Source organism: Ylistrum balloti, unplaced genomic scaffold, assembly GCF_031769215.1.
Source record: "Ylistrum balloti isolate Yb309-2 unplaced genomic scaffold, AGI_CSIRO_Ybal_v1 Utg371102, whole genome shotgun sequence".
Classification (NCBI taxonomy): domain Eukaryota; kingdom Metazoa; phylum Mollusca; class Bivalvia; order Pectinida; family Pectinidae; genus Ylistrum; species Ylistrum balloti.
The window spans coordinates 71,020-96,955 of record NW_026782607.1 but is presented as its reverse complement, the minus strand read 5'-3'; the positions used below and the strand labels follow the sequence as shown (position 1 = coordinate 96,955).

At 32.5% G+C, this 25,936-nt stretch overlaps 1 protein-coding gene across 1 annotated transcript; it reads left to right on the top strand.

The window, feature by feature from the left end:
• Positions 1-229: 229 nt before the first annotated feature.
• On the top strand, positions 230-15,911 carry LOC132560689 (receptor-type tyrosine-protein phosphatase kappa-like). Its single transcript, XM_060225357.1, has 23 exons — positions 230-278; positions 3,872-3,967; positions 6,480-6,569; positions 6,867-6,959; positions 7,238-7,375; positions 7,570-7,681; positions 7,963-8,054; positions 8,238-8,416; positions 8,835-8,916; positions 9,090-9,166; positions 9,410-9,446; positions 9,837-9,934; positions 10,342-10,470; positions 10,735-10,880; positions 11,328-11,463; positions 11,588-11,737; positions 12,157-12,259; positions 12,613-12,686; positions 13,050-13,184; positions 13,426-13,548; positions 13,807-13,964; positions 14,190-14,325; positions 14,514-15,911. The coding sequence occupies exons 5-23, from the start codon at positions 7,273-7,275 to the stop codon at positions 14,580-14,582; spliced, it is 2,139 nt and encodes a 712-aa protein (XP_060081340.1). The 5' UTR covers positions 230-278; positions 3,872-3,967; positions 6,480-6,569; positions 6,867-6,959; positions 7,238-7,272; the 3' UTR covers positions 14,583-15,911.
• The last annotated feature ends 10,025 nt before the right edge of the window (positions 15,912-25,936 follow it).

The window sequence follows — 25,936 nt, the reverse complement described above, 5'->3', positions numbered from 1 at the left end:
TTAAAATATGCTGTATCATACAATGCATCGACAGTATTAAATTTTGGTATATCATAAAATATGTCAATATATGAATAATATCAAAATGTTCTAATACATACAATATATACTGGAATATAGAAAAGAGTATGACATTGATATGATATGTTATTAAAAATTACCACTATTTATATTTTATACAGCATGTAAACAGGGTTACTACGGATCTAGATGTTTAAATCAATGCAGGACCTCCTGTGACCCTTATGGCTGTGACCAGTATAACGGTGAATGTACAAGTATGTATAGAAATAAGTTGGACATATCTTTTTATAGTAGCAAAAGACGAATTGATAAAAATGCAATAATATTTTACTTAAAAACAAAAACCATACAATTTTGTATTGCACTTTTGAATGATTTACAACTTTTCACATGGAAAAAAAAGCCATTTATCTTCAAATCTTTTACAATGTTTTACATGACTGTCATAGTATTTGGAGCCTTTGCAATATTTAGATATTGACTCCTGTTTTAGGATTAATTGTGATGTCTAGAAATGGTAATGATATGTTATCATATCCTCGAAGTTTGCATATAGACATCACCGTAAATGAAAAAAAGGGAAAATCAACAAAAAGGAAAAAAAAAAAAAAAAAAACCCAAAAAAACAAACAAACAAACAAACAAACAAACAAAAAACAAAACAAATTGTAAACCCAATTGTTAATGTGATAAAAGTCTTTCCCATTACACATGTGATTTATGAATCTTTTGTTATGAATACTTTAGGTTGCCTCGTATGTATCACTGTTCAGCCATGTATTCTTTGTTCCATGTTTTCGATATAAACATCTTGCGAAACCGTATTTTGTATCACATTTTACACATATATACTTTTTAATTTTCTGGATATACTTCATACAAACAATTGACTAAAAATGAGAAAAATAATTGTAATCTAACATAAAATATACTGTCAATATGTACGTGACATTGATAAGTGAGGTTATAAAAATTTAGCGTTGTAAGTGATTTTTGAGTCTCAGATATTTGAGTCCTGGGCTTATGCTTTTCCTGTTGGACTCATGCGATTTTGAGAACTCGCCATGTCTGTAAGTAACAGGAATCATCATAATGGGGAAAATGGGGATCTGGATTCAGCGGAAATAATCATAGAAATCTTACTATGTTATTTTTACTCTATACAGCTTGTAAACAAGGTTTCTACGGACCACAATGTGAAATTCAATGCCCGACCCAATGTGAATCTAACGTCTGTCAGAAGTCTAATGGATATTGTACAGGTTGGTATAGCAACAAATTTGAACGAATAATTTGTAAGTAATGAAACATTATATCAGTACTTTGTTAACATTATCATACCGAGGTTTTTTGTACAGTTGTATACTTCCGGCAGATGTTTAGTTAAATCTTCTAACAGAGTTTAATTGTGCTTTAAAAATACAAAAAATACCAACAGTATTAAATTGTGCTATATCATATAATATATTATCTGATTCAGCGGAAATAATCCTACAAAACTTACTTAGTTATTTTTGTTCTATACAGCTTGTAAACAAGGTTTCTACGGACCACGATGTGAATTTCCATGCCCGACCCAATGTGAAGCTAACGTCTGTCAGAAGTCTAATGGACATTGTACAGGTTGGTATAGTAACAAATTTGAACGAATAATCTGTAAGTAATGAAACATTATATCAGTACTTTGTTAACAATATAATACCGAGATTTTTTTGTACAGTTGTATACTTCCAGCAAATGTTTAGTTAAATCTTCTAACAGAGTTTAATTGTGCTTTAAAAATACAAAAAATACCAACAGTATTAAATTGTGCTATACCATACAATATACCAAGATTATGAAACTGTGCTATACCATACAATATATCAACAGTATTAAACTGTGCTATACCATACAATATATCAACATTATGAAACTGTGCTATACCATACAATATATCAACAGTATTAAACTGTGCTATACCATACAATATATCAACAGTATTAAACTGTGCTATACCATACAATATATCAACAGTATTAAACTGTGCTATACCATACAATATATCAACAGTATTAAACTGTGCTATACCATACAATATATCAACAGTATTAAACTGTGCTATACCATACAATATATCAACAGTATTAAACTGTGCTATACCATACAATATATCAACAGTATTAAACTGTGCTATACCATACAATATATCAACAGTATTAAACTGTGCTATACCATACAATATATCAACAGTATTAAACTGTGCTATACCATACAATATATCAACAGTATTAAACTGTGCTATACCATACAATATATCAACAGTATTAAACTGTGCTATACCATACAATATATCAACAGTATTAAACTGTGCTATACCATACAATATATCAACAGTATTAAACTGTGCTATACCATACAATATATCAACAGTATTAAACTGTGCTATACCATACAATATATCAACAGTATTAAACTGTGCTATACCACACAATATATCAACAGTATTAAACTCTGCTATACCATACAATATATCAACAGTATTAAACTGTGCTATACCATACAATATATCAACAGTATTAAACTGTGCTATACCATTCAATATATCAACAGTATTAAACTGTGCTATACCATACAATATATCAACAGTATTAAACTGTGCTATACCATACAATATATCAACATTATGAAACTGTGCTATACCATACAATATATCAACAGTATTAAACTGTGCTATACCAAATAATATATCAACAATTTTAAACTGTGTTATACCATACAGTATGAAACTGTGCTATACCATACAATATATCAACAGTATTAAACTGTGCTATACCAAATAATATATCAACAATTTTAAACTGTGTTATACCATACAGTATGAAACTGTGCTATACCATACAATATATCAACAGTATTAAACTGTGCTATACCAAATAATATATCAACAATTTTAAACTGTGTTATACCATACAGTATGAAACTGTGCTATACCAATAATATTTTACTTAAAAACAAAAACCATACAATTTTGTATTGCACTTTTGAATGATTTACAACTTTTCACATGGAAAAAAAAGCCATTTATCTTCAAATCTTTTACAATGTTTTACATGACTGTCATAGTATTTGGAGCCTTTGCAATATTTAGATATTGACTCCTGTTTTAGGATTAATTGTGATGTCTAGAAATGGTAATGATATGTTATCATATCCTCGAAGTTTGCATATAGACATCACCGTAAATGAAAAAAAGGGAAAATCAACAAAAACGAAAAAAAAAACCCCAAAAAAACAAACAAACAAACAAACAAACAAAAAACAAAACAAATTGTGAACCCAATTGTTAATGTGATAAAAGTCCTTCCCATTACACATGTGATTTATGAATCTTTTGTTATGAATACTTTAGCTTGCCTCGTATGTATCACTGTTCAGCCATGTATTCTTTGTTCCATGTTTTCGATATAAACATCTTGCGAAACTTTTTCTGTTCGCATTTAATATCTATCACGAAATCTTCAAATCTTTGATGAAAATTGAATTTGACTGAAATTGGCCCTTTAAGCCATCTCAAATCGCTCAATAAGTAGTTCACGATTTTGTTTTGGTAATATTTTGATTTTTACACAGATTCCTATCAATTTATTGCTATTAAGATAACAAACTTATTTATTTCTTGCTATTTTTGTAATGAATTTTAATATTCCTAAGTATTTCTGATATTGTTAATTATCCATATTAATCAGAGTCAATTCTCTACAAGTTGTATCATAACCTTTCCACTGACAACGTAACGAAACGATACTATTTCTGAACAATGACCATTTGATAATTTTGACATCAGAAATGTCTTATATATTTGTAGAATGTCCAGAAGGCAGATACGGCTCATGGTGCCTTAAGAAATGTCCATACAGCTGTGGCGATAGCACATGTAACAAGACAAACGGAAAGTGTTCTGGTCTGTAGTACACTCATTAAAATTATATTTTTTCTGATATTACCAAATAGTTTCGGAAAGAACATTTGACAATTCTAAATCGAGAAAAATCTATCCAAAGCAGTTTATCCTTTTTCCAGTTATCTGAACCGAAAGGTCATGATGACCTTAAGGCATCATATCTCACCCGTCGTCATGTACCGTCCGCCATACGTAAACTTTTCACATTTTAAACGCCTCCTGAAATTCCCTCCATGTGATTTTGCTAAAACTTGCCTGAAATAATTCTGAGATGTTCCTGACCAAGCGTTTTAATTTTTGGGTCCGGCCGAAATACAGTTTTGCTGCGTCTTGAAACACTTCTCAAATCCCACTGATGCCATTAAGCTTAAAATATGTTTGCGGATTTTGGAAAGGAAACCGACAAAATGTGGATATAATTTGGTCCCGCCGAAATTTCAATATGGTAGACATTACAGTCATCTTCCAACATGACCACGCAATTATAGTTTCCCTGAACAACGTCTATTAAAAATATCTTCTTCTCAAGTTCCACAAGTGAAAACAATCTTAACAGTCAGGTAACCGTTAAGGGTTATTGGCCTTTCTTTCATACCTTTCTTAGCTTTAGATATTTTTGTATGAGCAATTCAATTGTTGAATTCAAAATCGAGTTATTCGCGTGCAGCTATTGAAATAAGAAGCATTTTGAATAAGAGAATGATTAATCTGAGTCACGAAAGGGAGTACTATTAATGAAGTGTACACCACAGAGAAGAATACCCATGAACAATTTCAACAATGTTCTTGAGGCAGATTGAATGAAATCACATCTTAAAACTGTGTAGGGAGCGCTGTGTCTGATATTGTTTCAGTATATAGAGGATGTTTACATATATTTATCCTCCATCTTGTCACATAAACAAATAGAATGATGTAAATGAATATGGTCAGCGTATGGGAACGTTCAATGCAAACACATTAATTCGAAGACAATGTTGACACACATGAAATATACACCATGGCATTATCAATATGAAAATGGGAAAAACAAATACATGATTTGTTAGAAATATGTAAAAGTATCACTAATGAAAAGCTTGAATAGTAATTGCCAAACTCCGCCCGAATAATGAAATATGTAAAAAAAAAAAAAAAAAACGGAGGACTGAAATCTTGGGTGGAAGTAGGTGGGAAAGACTTAGAATCGTGAATTTCAAACTTTCCTTCCTTTCCCAGGGGAAACTAACTACTTATGTACTTCAGGAAATTGCAAGGGAGGAAAAACGTAAAACCCAATGCCTACTTGATGTAGATGAAAACGAAGTTAAAAATAAACAAAAATCATGATCTGGATGCATGAGTTAAGCTAAGTGTTTAGCTGCCTTTTATTGGTTTCCAGTTTAATTTCATATACATTTCACGAGTATGACTAGCTTTAAAATAGTTAAAATAGTTCGGGAAATATTAGCATGTTATTTGATGTCTAGTAGTTCGACGCTATATTTGACAAGAAAATTTGCCTCTGCATGAGATATTATACCATTTATGCTGTTACCTGGTAAGAATCGCTTACAAAAAATGCTTTATATACCAAATTAGAGATAACTCGAAATATACACGGGAAAGATTTGACGGAAAATTTATTTATTGAATCTTCTCTTTGTCCGCGTTCAAACAGAAAAATCGGCGAATTGAAATGCAATGACTAGAAAGTTAGTCTGTAAAAACTACAAAACATATACAATCACTGGAAACCTTGTATCACTATGGATGATATGTCTTTGTTAGTTTGATAAATTCCTATATTTCTACTTAAAAAGTCTATGTTGTCCTTGTACCAAAACTATTTAACCCCACATTCAACACGATAAGACCAAGTTAAGCAAGGATTAACCCTTCAAATTTTACTTCTGATAAACTTATTTTCTCGTTAGTATTACCTAGGCATGCCGCACATTAATTGAACTGAATAAGTAATCTGACTTTTATTATCAAAATATCATAAGAAAACCATCATAGGATGGCAATAATAGGAAACAAAATTATGGAAAACGCAACCTAGTCAAATGATACACCACGAAAAAGCAAAAATTAATGATAATTTTGTGCTCCGACTACTAAAAAATATGCCGTCGCTGATTTTTGTCTGGTGATTGAGTATTGAAATATCATCCAACCAGCTGACGATAAGGACGTTTCAGCCAATAAAAAAACCCTTGAACATAATAGGGACCCCTAGTGGGTAAAGAGGTAAGGGGAAAATGCTTCACTGACGTATATGAAATAAAATGCTATAACGTGTTGCTGCATAAAACCAGACATGTATAAGGTTGCATTTTTTCATGTATATATAACCCGACATTTAATTTAATTGAATAACGTTATTCCATAAGATGACTTTCATTATTTAAAAAAAATCATAGGAAAACCATCATCGGATGCCAATTACGTTGTATAGTTTATTTTCCACGATTTTTTTAGCTCTTTCTGAATCATTGCATATGCTTAATGTAAAGTCTTAATATTTCAGATTGTAAATTTGGTCATTTTGGTCCATCTTGCTCCCCGTGTTCGGAAAATTGTTTGGAGACAGATTGCAATTTCAGTGGTCGCTGTACAGGTAATATATATCATTACTTACCGTCAGTATGATAGTTAACAGAAACTGAAATACACATGATACATGTAAAATTACAATAACAGTAAATCTTGTTGGACGATCGTTTCAATATAGTCAAGGTATTATATGTACTATCAATATCAGTAAAATCGTTATCATATTTGTGAAATAGAAGTAAATATGTTCATAGCTGATGAAAATCACCTTTGCTTTTTATCATGATATATACAGCAGTGTTCACATGTTATTTCATTTCAATGTGTTCTGTAATAAAGTGAATTTCATTTTACATATAAGCTGGATGTGCTAACGGTACATATGGAGACAACTGTAGTCTGCCTTGTTCAGATCACTGTACGACCTGTGCCCAAGATGGAGGACAGTGTTTAAGTAGTCATTTTTTTATCTTTGTTTTGCTCCTTAATCTTATTTTACATCAGTTAGTTATTTGTTCTTACTCATTAGTATTTCCTTCAATGTAAACCTATAAAGTATCACTTGAAATAAACATATCGAAAGTAATTTCAGTCTGGTGGTGTTAATAAGAAAAAGTCTTGAAGCTTTGGATGAAATCAGTATCTGTCGAATTTCGTGTGTTTGAGTATGCCAATATGACATATATGCATACATATATATATCTCGGGACATCATTCACTAATTCGTTTCAGCTTGTATCGATGGTTATTACAATACTTCGTGTTCGATGGTTTGTGGTAACTGTGAAGCACCACGCTGTGATATGGCAACAGGATTTTGTGAGAAATCATGTCTGACGGGTTGGACAGGTCAGCGTTGTGATGTCAAAGGTATTATTTTAAATTGTAGGTTAAAACTATATATACACATTACTAACTAGGGACAATATTAGCTGATACGTTCAATGGATCCCTTAAGTTAATTTCTTACAACTCTTATTGCTATATATGGAAATGTATGTCAGTTACAAATGTTACTTATGGTGGCCATCACAACTGTTTCCTCATTAATTTTCTTATTGTAGAAGCCAGACAGTCGGGAGATGAAGGCGGTAATATAGGAACGTACGCTGGAGGAGGAGCAGCTGTTGTTCTGCTGATTGTTGTGATCATAGTAACAGTGTGTTTAGTCAAACGGTAAATAGTGCCAAGCAAGTGTTCATTTGGTGAACGGAGCATGTACAATTAAATACATATACTATAAAAATATATAAACATAGGAATTAACACTTGTATATATTTTCATGCACTTTCATTCATTCAAATTAATCGGCATGATGCTTTATGCATTTAGTATATGAATATTTTAAATGTTAGAAGTTATAGATATAAAATAAAACATAAAATATCTATATCCAAAAGCCGTTCTGAGTCCTCAAAGGCTGATTTCACAGTTAATATGTTTTTCTTTCATTCAGAAGAAGATCGGCCTTGTCCAGAGAAAGCACACCAGCGCCTCCAGTACTATACGAAAAGGCACAATCGTCAAACAACTCAAACAGGCATTCAGGTATAAAACCATCGTTCTACCGTCAAGTATTATATTGCATATTTTCTTATAGGGTTTTGGGTGGGTGTGGTAGAAATTAATTTGTTCATGTGAAGAATCAGTATGAAAAGTTGATATTTCACATTGACGTGTTGGGCCGATTTCGATGTTTTGCTAAATATATATAACTTGATTCCATTTCAGATGAAACGAAAGGACAAGTATATGTCAACATTGCCAACAGAAATGTACAAGAAAAGCCAGAAAACCTAGAGAATGTTTACTGCAATGAAGGACCAATTGGTTTTCCTGTCAGTAGGCTCAAGTCATTGATTGCTGAAAAAATGGCAAATGAAGAAAAGAAATTCATTTCGGAATTTGAAGTAATAACACATTTTATACAAAGCTGTATATCATCGTGTTTTTATGAATAGTAATTAAACGTTACTGCACTGTCGGTGCTTTAGACAGGAACTGGTCCTGTTTTATTGAAAAAATGTGTTGTTAAAAACTTCACATCATTGTGGTATATTATTGATAAACAAACTAGTTTTTTCTTGAAATTGCCTAATAGGATTTGTGTAAATTCTTTTGAAATTTTTCTTATGAAAAATACATATAAAAAGATAAAGTAATTCCGCCGTGTTCCATGTCATTAACGTAAAATCAATAATCGTTTCCTAGATTTGTAAGAAATGAAGAAGAGTGTGTATACTAATATTGATTTATGCAGAAAAGCATTTTTACTTAATTTATCAAAATTATCCTGAAAGATGTTTTTTAAACATTTTATTTTCACAGAAATTCCCATTAGGAGCCATTCATCCACACACGATTGCGGAACAGAATAAGTCTAAAAATAGATTCAAATCCATATTTCCGTGTAAGTAGTCATCTAAATTACTTTCTCATATACAGTCATTCATCTATGAATGTTTATGGTTTAATTCACAATAGAAAATTTCTACCTTTCTTTACGATAGTACTGATAGTATTTGACCATTCATCGATCAAGTATAAACTCACACACTTATCTATATTTTATATAATGTCCAGATGACCATTCAAGAGTTATACTTGACGACCGTCTAGGCGAAAAAGGATCAGACTATATAAACGCCAACTACATAGACGTAGGTATCAACTATGCAAACTGATTTCAGTTATCGATTTTATGGGAACCGATACGTGTTTACAGCTTTGCATGCCTGATCTTTCTTTTTTATTATAATTAGTTAGATAATTACTTTTTCTGTATATATTTGAACTATTCTAGGGATTTTCATATTTTAAACTTTTTTTCCGCAAGGTACTTTTAATACGATCAGATATTATGTTTCTTTTATTATATAATCAAATATTGTGTTAATTTCCAGAGCGTAGAAGAAAGACAAGTCTATGTTGCAACCCAAGGTAACTACAAGTATCTTAGATGACAGAGGTCGTAATCGTAATAGCTCATAAGAGTGACCAGTTGTGGTTCGAAACCTTCCAGAGAGGTTGTGTTTTTCAGGACGCTGAAATCACGGGTCGTGTTGTGCTTTCGTACTTAAGTCCATGGATAAGTAACTTCCCCTGAATCAAGTTGAAAGACCATCGGCAGTCTCCTGCATTCAATTTAGTGACATAGCCATCAATTAGTAAAAGAGGACCCGCTTCGCAATTACCCTTGCTGTTCATAGGGCGATGCACTCAGCAATCAAACTCAGATTATTCTGTCATTAATAGTTAAACTAATATAAGTTAACCATATTCGTAATATCAGGGCTCATTATTATGAATCTTCATTTTACTTTATCATAGGACCCATACGGTCATCGACCGATGACTTTTGGAGAATGATCTGGATTCTTAACTCTGGAAAGATAGTGATGCTTACAAATTTAGTAGAAGGTATAAAGGTAATTACAGCCATATATGCATTCTTTCATTAAATATCTTAGTCTTCGATGTTTGTTGAAATACTAATTATAAAATGGTATTTCAAATCCTATGAGTTTTGCATAAATTAATAGAGGAAACAAATACACTTTTAAAATCTACACATTTATTTCGGTCAATTTAGATTTTCCTCAATTTCATATTATCGCTGAGATGTCTTCGAAGGTAAACACAGTAGCATCATATGATAAGATAAAATAATCTAGAGCACGGCGTAAACAACAATATTGAATGAGATAAAAGCAAATTCATGCTTCATAGAGCTGTTTTACAAACTTCAAACTTACATATTCCGTTATCAAGATGAATATACAATAACAAATACGACATCTATATGTATCAATAGAAGTAATCATAATTCATTTAGGTAAAATGTGTCAAGTACTGGCCTGACGAAGGGGATCCAATGACAACAAAAACATTCGACATAACACTCCAAAGGGAACGAGACTATGCTTCCCATGTTGTGAGGAATATCACGCTCATCGAACGAAAGGTATCCCAATGAAATTGATTTGACTGCAAAACTAAACATTATGTAGCTACCTTCTAATCAAGATATAAAAGATACTTAGTTATGGAATGATATTATTTCGATATTCACCCTTGGTTTCGGTTCAGTATTTGCTTTTGTTCAATCATAACTATACTTTAGAATGATGTATTGTTTTGTATGAATGTTAGTATATATGCATACTTTACTCTTTTATTATTACAACGAAATAAATTCAAATATAATACTTATTTCCTTTCAAATCAGTCAAAGGAAAAGAGAGAGATTCAACAGTTTCATTTCACGACATGGCCAGACCACGGGACGCCGAACACGTTAGAACTTGTTCTGTTCCATCGTCGTGTGAAACTTCAGAGAACTGACCTTCCTGGCCAAATGGTTATTCACTGCAGGTACACTATCGGTATTGAGGGCGTTCATAGGATTATATGATTGGTCATTTCATTGAGTATATAAAACAAGTGAATTTTGACAAAACCTATTCTAATTCGGTAGTATTTTCTGGTAATAAAGGAACTTTATGTATACAATACATTACACTAACTTTGAAAAATCTAGGTTATGATTTGATGCAGATATCAAATACATCTCCATCCATGTTTTCGTGGTATTATAAATATATTTCCCACTCCATGCTACTAACATCTCATTTCAAATATTTTCACTAGAGCAAGGTAAGGTACAATACAAATTTATGTGTATATATCAATATCATATATACATGTATATCGTATCTGATATCAAGAAACTTTCTTTATAAAATAGGTAGAGATAGAACTGAGCACGTACAATTCATACACACTTCTGACATTTCAGAAAAGTTTAATTGTATATTTTAGTGCTGGTATTGGAAGGACAGGCACGTTCATTGCCCTTGACGCTTTGTTGGATTTCGGTAAAAAGTATGATCGCATCGACATCCGACATTTTGTAGATACGATGAGGAAGGACAGAATGAACATGGTTCAAACAGTGGTAGGTCAAACAATAGATTATTTTTGTCCACTATTTTCTATACATAACACAACACATAATGAGCAAGATTATTTATAATACCGCCAATGCATTTTAAAAAGGAAACCTCCGTTTCTTTTTACAGGAACAGTACATTGCTCTTCATGAAATCCTGTCTGAAGCTTTTGATCTTCAAGATACCCTTATATCGAAATCAGAGTTTGTTACACTGTATCATGCTCTCTCGCTGACGGGACAACCTCAAAACCAGACAAAGCTGAGGGATGAGTTCAAAGTATATTTAATCCTAAAGACGTCATTATGGAAAAAAATTAATTGAGAAAAAATAATTAAGACAGTTATTTACGAAAAAATCAATGGAGATAAAAAAAAACTTTGCCAATGCAAAGTCCACCACAACTCATATTACAAAATTACTGTATGATAAGGTCAGAGTGTGGTTGAGTAATTACATATTAAATTCCATTCTTGCAGCAGAGGCGTTATTGTTTTTGTGGTAATTTGGTAATATAACAAATATGAATGTAATCTTATTATTTCTAATTCATTTGCAATCATATAACGAAATTTTCATCGGAGTTCGACAGTCACGGAAAATTGACATCATGCTTAAAACATAATTAGTATTTAACAACAAAAATATATGCGATTCATAAGTCACATGCAAACAATATATTGTTAAACTTGTTTTAGTTGATGTTGGATCTCAAACCCGATTACAAGCTGGAAAAAGACTTCTTGGCTTCTTCACTTCCAGAAAACGGTGCGAAAAACAGGACGATGCGAATATTGGCAGGTATATATAATGAGAACTGATTTAAAAAGCACGCATTTAAAATGCTGTTGGGTAACTGATATTTAAATATTTTTGATGAATTCATCGGTACATTTAAGTTTACATGACAATTAAGAGAGAAAATTATACCGTTTTTAAAGAATTTTTGTTTAAGGAAACAATGCCATTACTTATTTTTTTTAAAGAATATAAGAAGAAAGATTACGTTCTAATATGCTCTGGAAGACTTAAGCTTATCATTTTGTTTCTGTTATGGGCACACATATACATTGGTTTACTGACTCTCACATCGATATGTCATGGTAATACAAAGATCGGATGCTTACTATGAACGATATAAACTTTACTTCCAGCGGATAGATTCAGGGCTTTTCTCGAATCATATCCTTCTAACCGGAATGACTATATCAATGCTGTCATAACACAGGTAGGATACCATATACCATGAAATAAAAGATCGGTTTGTATATGTATTGTAGATAGGAAATCCTCTCAACCAGCTGTATTCTGACTTCTGACATTTATGTATTACGGTAACATATCACTAAATGTTAGGTCTATAAGATTTCTTCTTGTTCTCATCGTTTATCTTGTATGCTTTGAAAATTACATGTATATACACGTTTTACCAGTATCACGTAGATTCTGTTGTGTATTCACTAGCCTTACAAGGGGGTTATATTTTTTAGTGAAGTTCTTGTCTGTTGGTGATAGTACATTCAGGTACGATCACCAACTACCACCTGGCGTGAAACTTTTGATTTCTTATATGCATACATATATATTTTAGTCTTACACGTGCAGACAAGGATACATCGTTACTCAGTTTCCCCTAACGGACACCAGAGCTGACCTCTGGACCCTTGTGATGGACTACCAGTGTGACACAATCGTCATACTCGGGAACGAAAAGGACCCCGGACAGGTACGATTCAAGTATGATGGACGTAAACCTCAATTACCTTAAACCGAAAACTTGCTTTTACATATTTCATGGAAAAAAGTCTTTCGGAATTTGCGCGCACGAAAACAAATAATAGACCCATGTGGTTTGGTCCTAGCTTCTGGGCGTACAGAGTGGGGGAAAATGAGTATTAATATTTTCCGTTAGTTTACACGGTCTCTATAAATATTTGTGCTATAATATTTATTGTTAATTTTCACAGGATGCACAATGGATACCGGAAGGCAAAATCGGCATTGATATTGGTGATTTAAACGTAAAGCAAACGGGCTCACCAACTGAGTTTAATGACGTGGATGTAATGGATGTTTCAATAAAGAGAAAGGTATTGCTTATTGTATCTCTGAGCTGATACGTGAATCTGCTACAGTGCCCTTGGTCAGCATGAGAGTGTATTTATCACGCAACCTGAACTAAGATTCTGATGCAACGCCAATGTAACGCATATCTTTGTCTTAACCCGTTCTTCCTAATCGGTAGTCTTTATCTTTAAGACAAATGACATATCCAAGTTTATCATGTTAAAACTCTTTTAGTGAGAATTTGCATTGTTAAATTGAATAATTCTTGTTTGAAATTCCAGAATGTAAAGGCAGCTCATAGTTCGAGAATATTCCGGTTGAAGGAGTGGACAACAGAAAAACAGTTTCCTTCATCAAAACAATCCATACTTCACCTTCTGGAGCAGGTGGAAAGCAGACGCCGGTCAAGTGGGAATAAACCTGTTGTTGTCATGTGCAAGTAAGTTATAGATTCTTTATTGCACGACTTTCTTATATAAAAATGTTCGTCTCCTTTGGCCGAAAGCTGTATTCTTATAGGTTTACTGCCAGTGATTACATATTATTCAAAGTTCAAATATTGCTTATCACCAGAAGCACATATGCTCGATGGTCACCTGATGATCGTCGGCATGGTTACATTTTGTTTCACATCTTTTTAACTTGATTGTTTTTAATTTGACAGGGACGGGTCAACCCAATGTGGACTATTTTGCCTTATGGCGAACACCCGTGACCAGATCAAAATGGACGAGGAAGTGGATGTATTTCAGGCTGCACGACAACTTCTTATCAGGCGACCAGAGTTTTTGAGCAGTTTTGTAAGTAAAAATTTGGAAAAAAAATGTTTACAACACGAGGTCTTGTTACCAAAACTCATAAACGCTTTTATTGACCGTAAAGGTATCAGAATGTCAAAATATGTCAATAACTCTTCCCGTTTAGTTGGAACTTGGTAAGACAATTGTAGCGTTCCGTGAGATAAATTTGAAATGTCATTCGTTCACAGGAGCAGTATCACTTCTGCTATGCCCTCTTGAATGATTATCTAGAGGCAACCGACGTGTACATCAACTAAGAAGATTCACGGAGTGACAGTGAATAAAACCTGGAGACGGAAAATTCGATATGAGTCTACAGAATCTGCAATAGTCCCATAGCTAAGTCGTAATTGTACAATAGAGTGCGACTCTTTTTCATTAGCAAGTAGATTATACTACAACTAGCTAGCGACCGACTACCGCAATGCAAATGCGTCTTTATTTGACAAAAGTGTAGACTTTTACTATCGACTTGTAAATAGTTTTTTTCAACTACTTATATACCACTGCAATTCACATGAATTGATACTTCGCAAAAAGAGCAAGTGGAAATATATGCATTCATAAGTATTAGTCAAAGGTTCTACTACTTAAGAACTAAGTGGTATATTAGTGTAGGTAAATGTTTAACACTTGTTTGCCTCAGAACATTAGCGCCTTGTTATCTCAAGGGACAATATACTTTACTGGTTTCTTGTTGTAAAAGAGAACATATTTTGGTAGTTCCAAAAATATGTACACGATGTTAACACCTAATGACGTCTCCGTTTGATGAGGTTATAACCGAAGTAGAAAGATACTTCATAACTATGGATACTTAATGGTAAACAGTTGTGAAACCGTTATGTTACTTCGATAAAGCTGTACATAAAAAACTTATATATATTCTCAAATCATTATATCATTGTTATTGTGTTGTGCATGCTATATGAAATGTGTAACAAATGGTATTCTCAGTATAAGTTTGTATTGAAGACTTAACTATTTACATGCAGACACTTACACTATTGTTTAACTGCATACATTGGCAAAATGATATTTAGAGATATGTTTTCAATGTTTCCATGTTCGCAATTTGCTATGTGTTAAATGTGAATGTTGACTATAATTTACCTAGATAGCATTTGCATCAGACCATTTTTTAACCTTTTAATTATACACACAAAGAAATATTACACTTAGCTTTAATGATTTAAACTAATTTATCGATGCACATTTACACAGACACTTCAGTCGCTATTTCATTGTTTAATGTAAGGGTCACATAAAACATTAGTCAGTGAGAATCCAGGGTGAAAAAAATCTTAATCTTAAGAATCTAATACCTCAAAACGTTTTGAAATCTTATATCTGCTCAGAAATTAAAAAAAATGCTTAGCCTGTAGTCCTTTCGTTAGATTTTTAAAATATGAAATCAGGTTTGCTTGGTTACATCACATTTAAGCTTTTTAATATAATACCATAATTAAGACAATAATTTCTATACGATGATGTGTTATTTGACTATACAAAGAGATGTGTTCTATCTATTTTTATCTTGTGTATATGTATTTCGTATATGTAACATATATTCGTCATACCTTACCAGAAAGAGGTTTTATTTTTGTATTTATATTTACTGCAATTTACTATATTCAATTCTGTATTTTTTTAAAACCCAATTCCATCTGTTACAGATTTTTGTATTAGGATTGATATTAATCATTCTGTTCAGATTCAAGATCATACTCGGTCAATTTCATATATTTTGCATTGGGTTGATCGAAAACTTCAAATCATTCGGAACTAATGGTGTTTTTTGAAAGTAAATCGGCTTCTCAGGCACAACGTTTTTCAATAAATCACATTGCAGGAACTACACGTTAATACTGCTTAATACGTGTCATATTTTTAAACTTCCATACATGCAAATCCATGACATACATATATATATATATATATATTACTTTTTATATATATTTTACATTGATCTATATTTTCATATTTAATTGAATACGAAATTGAGGACAAAATTATGCCTGATTAATATATAATGTGCACGTATATTTATGTATTATTGAGATAACTTTGTCGTGTTGAGTTTTGTGTTGAATAGGGAGGTAAGTAGTAGTTGGTGTCAGGTGATCATATGACTGTTAGAGTGAAGTGATGAAAAAATATGCGTTAAAAGGCGGTTGTACAAAAATCATTATATACCTCTATAAACAATGAAGAAAAGAGCAAGAACCCGATAAGAAATATTTGGATAATATGAACCGTAATCGTTAATTTTGAAATTAATGCCGGCAGTCGTACGAAATACGCGACCTATGATGCAGCTACTCAAAGAAAACCCGTGTTGAGCGATTTCCTTAATGCAGCTGAAATTGTTGTTCATATTTGACTGTTACAGATGTATGCACTATGTAAATTCCTTGAAAGAATGTCGTTCAAAATTATTATAAGACCCTTAATAGTGTCGTAATGCAGAAACGGTACTAGAAACAAGTAACATATATATTGAACAATTCCAATAAAAATGTTTGCATGCAAAACATTATGTATATGCTTTCTTAATGTCAGTATTATAAGATAACCAGGTTCGAACGACCGATGAACCTTTGCCATACCGTGGTGTCCCCGTCGTTGGTCGTCTGTCAATTGTTTGCTGAAAAATCGTTACTTGTCATTAATGACGAAGGCAATTTCAACTGTAAATAAACGGTACGGTAGATCTGACCCCAACTCCCACCCCATCCTATCACCAGCTTCCCTCCGGGACGAAATATAGCAAATCCTTCTGTAGGAATGATTGAACTTTGTTTAAAATTTGGTTTGAAATATTCATGGGTAAAAAGGGATCAGCTCTACATGAATGGTGTGTCTGACCCTCCTTGGGCAATAGAGATGGGCCCGATAGGGGATTTAACAAAAATAATTAATTTTGTTTTAGAATCTTTTCTTTCTGATTGGTAAGGTCTTACCTACGGTAATGGGGAACCATTCTTGTACAAATACTAGGTCCCGTCCCGTTGGGGTCAGAGGGTCTTTGCTCAATGGGAGATAAATACAAATGCTTTCAATTCTTTCCTCTTGATGAATGATTGGGTGGTGTCCAAATGTGGTGTAAAGAATCGTTGAATGAAGTTATTTTGTCCAAATTTGGTCTGAAGAATTCGTGAGTGAAATAGATTCAATTTTATGTTACCAGTAGGCCTGACCCCTTGAGGTTTTAGAAAATGAGGATAATATTGATATAAACCAGATAGAATCTAAGAAAAGAGAATTAGAGCAGATTAGAATACTTCGAATGAAAGGCAGTTTAGTGAGATCTAGAGCACAATGGATAGAGGAAGGGGAAAAACCAACAAGCTATTTTTTTGGATTAGAAAATAGAAACTTTACATCAAAAATAATTCCGAAAGTTCAGACAGATGAAGGAGACATAATTATAAAACAGGAAGAGATTTTAGAAACAGTAAAATTGTTTTATGAGAATCTATATGAAGAAGGAATTATTACAGACATTAATTTAAATGAATATCTAAATTTTAACAGTATTCCTAAACTCTCTGAAACAGAAGCTGAAAATTTAGAAGGTTTAATCACATTAGAAGAAGCCAGTAAATGTTTAAAGAATATGAAAAACAACAAAAGTCCTGTGTCAGATGGGTTCACTGCAGAATTTAAAAACATTTTTTGGAATAAGATAGGTGTTTATGTTGTCAGGTCTTTAAATTATGGGTATTCACATAGAGAACTTTCAGTTACTCAGAGACAAGCAGTGATCACCTGCCTTCCTAAAGGGAATAAGCCTAGACATTTGATTAAAAACTGGCGTCCAATATCCTTATTAAATGTTACATACAAAATAGCATCAGGGGTTATTTCTAATAGATTTAAGTCAGTTTTAGACAAGCTAATTAATATGGATCAAACTGGTTTTATATTGGGACGCTATATAGGAGAAAACACTAGACTACTATATGATTTAATGCAATATGCAGAAGAAAATGATGTACCAGGTATGATTTTAATGGTAGACTTTGAAAAAGCGTTTGACTCTGTCTCTTGGAAGTTTATTGAAAAGGTTTTAATCTATTTTGGATTCAAAAATGATATTATTGTATGGTTTAAAACGCTACATAAAAATGTATCAGCTTCAATTAACCAGGGAGGTAACTTATCTGCTTTCTTTGATATTAGAAGGGGCTGTAGACAAGGCGACCCGCTCGCACCCTATATTTTCATCCTCTGTGCTGAAGTTCTAGTGATTAGAATTAGAAATAACCATAGAATTAAAGGCATCAAAGCAGGTGAGCTTCCTATTTTGCTATCTCAATACGCTGATGACACTTTTTTCACACTTGATGGATCTGAACCATCATTATCGGAATCTTTAAAAGAACTTAATACATATGCTAGCATTTCAGGTCTTAAAGTAAACATTGATAAGACCCAGATTATATGGATAGGGTCTAAGAAGTATAGTGAAGATACTTTTTTTACCAGATTTGAATCTACAATGGGGGCAAGAGCGGTTTACTCTTCTAGGAGTAGAATTTGATGTCAATCTTCAAAATTCAAAAGAAAATAGTAAAGCTAAAAGCACTTATAAATACATGGAAAAGAAGAAATCTTACACCAATAGGTAAAATACACATAATAAAATCCCTTTTAATTTCTCAGCTCAACCACCTCTTTATAGCTTTACCAAATCCCGATGAAAAAGCATTTAAGACAATCGAATCTATCATATTTGAATTTTTGTGGAGTAGTAAAATAGACAAAATCAAGAGAAATGTAGTGATGCAAGACCTTATAAATAGTGGTTTAAAAATGATAAATATAAGAGCCTTTGCAGATGCATTATAACTAAGTTGGGTAAGGAGACTTTATCATAGAGCAGGTAAGTGGTCTGCAATATTACAGACTAATGTAAACATTGACATCCTACTGAATATTGGAGGTGAGTATATACAAAACTGCAAAAATGAAATCAAAAATAAATTTTGGAAAGATGTTTTCAGAGTATGGTACAAACTACAAGCAACAATTGAAAGGTGTACAGGAAAGGAAAAATCAGTTTTGGAAATACCTATATGGTTTAATAGAAATATCACTCTATCTGGAAAATCAATTTTTTATAAGCAATGGTATAGAAAAGGGATAAGAACAATAGCAGACTTACTAGAAGCTGGTAATACTAATAATTTTCTTAGTTTTCAAGACTTTCAGAGAATATACAATGTGACAACTAACTTTTTGAACTATCAAGGTATCATTTCTGCAGTTAAAAAATTCCTAAAATTACAAAAAATACTAAACTTCAATGGCTCCAGTATAGGATCTCTCATCACATTCTGAGACAACTAATAGTAGGCTTTTTAAGGCAGTCCAGTCCACTTTGTAATCTATGCAACTCAGAAAGAGAATAGATCACTCATCTTCTTTGGGAATGTCAGGAAGTGCAAAACTTTTTACAATCATTTGAAACACTAACAGATTCTTTATCAATACCATTCTCAGTCAACAAGCAGTCTTTTATACTTGGAATTAAAAGGAACAATAGCCCTAGCTTTAGAGTTGACAATGAAGTAATTCTTATGATTAAACATTATATATATAAAACAAGATGCCTCCATGCTACTCTCAATATCAACGCCATTGTAAAGATTATACAAAATCACTATTCTGTTCAAAAATATATTTCAAATAGCAAAAACACGTCTTACAAACAAAATTTCACAAATGATTGGAAAAAATGGGAAAACCTTATCCAATTGAATATTTAAATAATTATAATACTTTTTATCCTTGACAGTGCTGTCATATATTTGTTTCACTGTCTTTAGCAAAAAAATTGTTTCAACATCCCATGGACTTCTTATGTCATTCCCCCCTCCCCATCCCTTATCTTTCTATTTCTGTTTTCATCGCTTTGTCTGTTTCTGTAATTGTAGAGAATGATTCAGTGAGAGAGAGAGCAATCTATGTATAATGTTAATTATTGATATTTCCTCTATGCTATCATTTAGTCTGGCTGTACTATGCTCTGTGTAATCTTTGACAACAAGGGCAGATAACAAAGAATCATCATTTTTTTTTATGTTTTTTTTTTAATGTGAATTACATTTTGTTTCAAATAAGCAGAAGTTGCAACATGGAAAGGCTGTTATGTGGGGCGTATCTCGCTACTCCCAATCCATGCTTGCACTTCTGGTTTGGGATTACACTATTGAAAACATATAATTTTGAATAAAGTTTGGGGATTAGGTGTGAATAGATGATGATGAGGCAAAACACTAATAATAATAAACAGCTCTGTTGTTGATCAGTGTACGATGTGATAATGAGGATGAAAGGTTGATGATGAAGTGGTGATGATGATATGATGATTACAATGCTGAATATGTGTTACTGCTGATGATGATATGATAGTGATGATGATGATGATATGGTGATGATCATGATAATGAAGTGATGATGATACGATGATCATGATGATAACTATGTGATGATGATGATGATGATGATGATGACAGCAGTCATTGAGTTTGTATTATTATTGGGGCTTGTGAATGAAACACAGTAGTACATTGTATGTCATGTCAGCAAAGAGGAAAGAGTAGGAAATAATGAGTGCATGTTTTGAGTGAGTGTACATGGGTGTAGTGTGATGTGTGCCAGGGTGTGTATGTGTATGTGAGTCTAGTATATATCGTGTGTTGCATACCTTTGTAAAATCTTGAAAAACAAAATAAAAAATAAGTTTGATTGCTGGCCCATTGTTGCCTGAGGGGCAAGGTCAAGTCACGTAAAGTTAGCAAATTCTTCAAAAATCCTTTTCTACTGAAACGATTGCATTTACTGTAGTCCAAATTTGGTAGGAAGGATTCTTTGGTAAGGGGGACTACATAAGATGTAAATGGTACATCTAACCATCTGGACCAGAGGATGAGTCTCAAGAGGGAAAAGAAAGGTTTAAATCCCGCTTCTGATGATGTAATAAAGGTATTTTGTCCAAATTTGGTCTGAAGAATTCGTGAGTGAAATAGATTCAATTTTGTGTTACCAGTAGGCCTGAAGGACGTGGCTCATGAGGGAAAAAACGAGGAACAGATTTAAATTCCTTCTCTGTTGTGTTGAAGATATTTTGTTCATGTTTGGTCTGAACCTTCCTTCGATGCAAAAACAATTTCATATAAATTTTGATTCGGACCACTTGGGCCTTAGAGGTGTATATAAACTCTTACTTAAATTTTGTCTGAATATGTGTAGCCTTGGCTAAAGGGGACTCGGGTTTATATAAACGGCGCATCTGACACCCCCTCTCCGGTAAAAAGAGGGCGGAGCCAAATAACGGAAAGGAAATATTATTTTATTTTGATGGAAGTTAGATTTGGGAAGAGGAAGTATAAAATTGGTGATCTTTGCCATTTGAGGGCTTGGGGGCTTGGCACAAATAGGATAAATTAGCCATTTCTTTAAATTCATTGTTTATCTGTATCAATGTGTGTATTATTCAAACTCGATCGGAAACATCTCATGAAGAAAACTTTTTTGTTGAAGACAGTTTTTTAATGTAAACGTAGACCCATGCTCTATTAGTATAGGGGAGAAGTGGCCCAATATGTGAAATAGAGGTATGAGGGTTTTGTTTTCTTTTGTTTTTCTTGGATAAGGATATTTTGACGAAATATGGCTTTATAATTCCTCATCATTTGGAGAAAGAAATAAACAATTTTACGTTTATACGTGAAAAGTGTAAAGGAACGTGTTGATGCAAAACTGAAATATTTAGGTGAACGATGCAGGCCCCATAGATAGTTTTTTAACATTATATTTGTTGTTACTGGCGAAATAAAGACTATGCAAATGGACTTATTTGAATTAGTATTATTTGTTATACAAATTGGTAATTTATACAGAGAAAGATTCAAAATTTTAAATGTAAGTTCCGATGAACTATGTTAACTTTTAGTAGCATATTTTTCCAACGTCATATGCAAAAGAAGAAGAAAATCAAAGTTCGGAAACTGAATAGAAGTTGAATGAATGACCACATGAACGATTCAAAGTAAGCAAGTATCTATGCTATGATATGGTATGGTATGGTGACCTATGGAGCAAGAAGTGCGAACCGAATGGGAAATAAGGGAAAAAGCCTATAGATCGTTTCACATCTGATGGTATGAAGGTAATTTTGCACAAGTTATATCAACTAATACTAATAAATGCTACTGGCATGGATGTAAGAGCGAGGGGGAAAATCGACATTGTCACGTCCATTTCTGGAGGTTAACTCACAAGCCGTATTCGTTGTTTACTAGATCTCATGTTCTTGTAGATTTCATTATGCTGAAGATAATGACAGTTACCATAGATATTTTCATGAAATATAATTATTATCAGAAAAAATAACAATATGCTCTTTTATCATAAGAACGTCTATATCAAAAATTACATTATATATACATTGACATCAAAATATAAATTATGTACAAAGAAACTCCAACATTTACATCAATAAAGTGCTTTAAAGCCATATCGAATTATTGTGCATTTCGATAGGCACCGATTGGCACGGATAGACAACAAGCTTTAAGGATTGTATGGAATTCAAAACTGGCCGAAAGTAGGACTTGATTTGATTTCGATTTGAATTTAATATCTCATACTTTTGTGTGTGTTTTTTTAATATTTGAAACTTTGTTATTTGTAGTTATACTTTTAGGCATAGGCTGACAGCATAACGTGCATGATTGAGTGAGTGACAGCTGAAAATAAAGTTTTGTAAAACATGTTCTTGTGACAGCGTAATTGACGTTGTGATTCAGTAAATAATGTTCAATTTCAAAAGTTTCCGTCGTTAAAGTACTCCTCTCTAGATTAAAATTTAATCACATAACTCATAGCGTTAATTTGTGGTATGGTATAAACACAATATTATATTAAAGTATCGTTAAGAGTTATATAATATTATCAACTTTTGCGCATTTTCCTATTGTTGTTATTTTTAATGTTAGACTAATATAGTAACAGATTCATAGCGATTTTGTAAAGGCAGCAGACGCAAGTAAGCACATTTTGAATAGAAGTCAGGCATTTTTATAAATATCTCACATCTACATTCACAATGACAATTCTATTAGTTTAAGTCAATTTGTTTTCGTAACTTACTAGTCGTAATTTCTCACCACATGGCATCATATATTTCATTTCGTATCATTTATATTAAAACAGTAGTATCGCAACAACAAAAAGCAAATACCGCCATGTTAACAAAATCATAATGAAGATGTAATTGACGTTATATCTTTTAACTACCTTCTCCTTACTTAACCATTTGTTGTGAGAGTGTGGTGAAAAAGTAACTATAATTTGTACAGACATTAACCTCCCTAGAAAGACTTCATAAATTTGTTAAAGAGTAGTTAAACGAAATGTACAACATGTGGGCTTCCTCTTTGTCACTCTAAAGTTGCCAGTGAAGTGGTAGATAAGCTTGTGAAAACTTCGACGTGATCTATATGTACGATTTAGATTTAAGCTGCGCTAACTACCAACCTATTACACAAACATATTAATACAAGGGAGATAACTCTAATGATGTTAACTTTTATACATATATGATATAGATTTCCTTACTCTCCGTTACATTATAATTCAATAAATATTGTCTATTTATAATTGATTTATAGGGATTTATAGAATAGCCTAAAAAGCTTCTAGAAAATTAGTGAGAACAGTCGCTGGCTGATCAAATCTGACTGAAATGGTTAAATTTCGCGATTTTTTAAACTATGCCGGAATCTCTTGTTCAGTTCTGACCAATCGGCGCTTGTCCGGCGCCGGACAATAAAGTTATGAGCATAACAAAACCAAGCGACCATTGGCAGGTACTTTTAGTTTGCGATTAATGTGTTATCGAATGACCGGAAGTGATACTCTCAAATAGCGAATTCTTCTAAGTCACTTTTACAACATCATCCCTAGATTATGTTATCTGATACATAGTTCTGTTTCTTCACCAAAGATGGCGCCGGCGAACAGAACTTCATACGTCAACATATCTATTATGATGATAATCTGTCTTAATCCGAAGATGAAAATCTTCGTATTTCAAGTTGGTTATAACAGTTGACAGCGTATTCCATTTTAATTTTATCACTATATAAATCGTGGTATATTGCACTAGGTTTTCAAGTAATTTCATGTATCCGTTACATTTTAAACACAAAAGTGAGTGCATAGTTTCATTAAATTTTGCAAATTCAATATTATGATACCAAATACAGGAACACCCTTCATTTCTACCAGTGAATTTGTCTATATACATATGTAATATGAATGTAGCTTCTTATTTCGAACATTTCCCAATGAACAATAAAACTCCTAGTGCAAGCTTTGAAAGTGTTTTCATAATTTCTTTCAAGTCATTGTGGCAAAATATGAAAGAATGAACAAATCACCAGACTGACGAGTGAGTGTTGTATATGTCCTACTTCCCTACCCTTTTAAATGAGAGAAAAAAACACAAATGAAAACCACATCTGTTTACATATTAACGCATTAAATCAGACCTCCTTTTGAAACGGAAGCATTCATGTAGCCACTTTTGCAAGGTATTTAAGTCCAGACAAAACAGTCTGGGATTATATGAAAATTTTAACATTTACACTTACTTTGTAACGGTAAATGAGTACTAAATTATATGTAGCACAGAGTATCTTAAAGACCTATTTACATAAAATTGAAATTTACACTGTTTTCGTTGTACTAGTGTATATATTAAAGTTGTTAACATGACCATTAAAAACTGTCTTTATTTATATAACATAATTCGCCAGCTAATCTATCAATATGTCATCCACTTGAGAGTAAGAGTAACATTTGATAAACGTATGGACTCGGTGTATTTCTTTAAGTCATTATTGACAATTCACTTAAAGCTGATGGATGGTGCGCGGTCTTCCTGGTACAACTTTTTTTCCGATAAATGTCACATTTTGCTATTACTCAGTGAGACATACTCATTATCGGATATGATGAAATTAATGAACAGAAATGATTTGTATCCCTCTAAATACTTCCTCAATAAACTAAAAACACATTCTTCAGATTACGTCGGATATTAATAACGTTTTATTTTTTGTCAATGTTTAAGTACCGATATGATTTTTAGATTGTTGTGGTATCATGACTGTATAAGTGGATACGATTGTTTATATTATTATATTCCCTTATCTTTCTAGAAAGATTATTACCATATTTTACACAAAAAAGGCACACCAGATGTCCCCTCTCCAACATATCAGCCTTTTAGTACAGGCCATTCCATTATTTATACTTTGGCTTTCAATCTCTTTATATTCTATGTAACATTATTTTAAATAGAGGATATTTAATAGTTTCTTCAGAAATTTGTGTGCCTAGTGGTTTAATTCATTTCACGAGTGCGCAGCACAACCAAAAATAGCCAAATAATGGTATAATATTTTGGACAGAAATAAATAGAAAAAACTGACTGTGACTTTCTCGGACGCTGCTCACTCATTACATTTCCACAGAACTCAATGAAATTAAAAAAAAAAAAAAATAAAAATAAACAAATCTATTTTCAATGTGA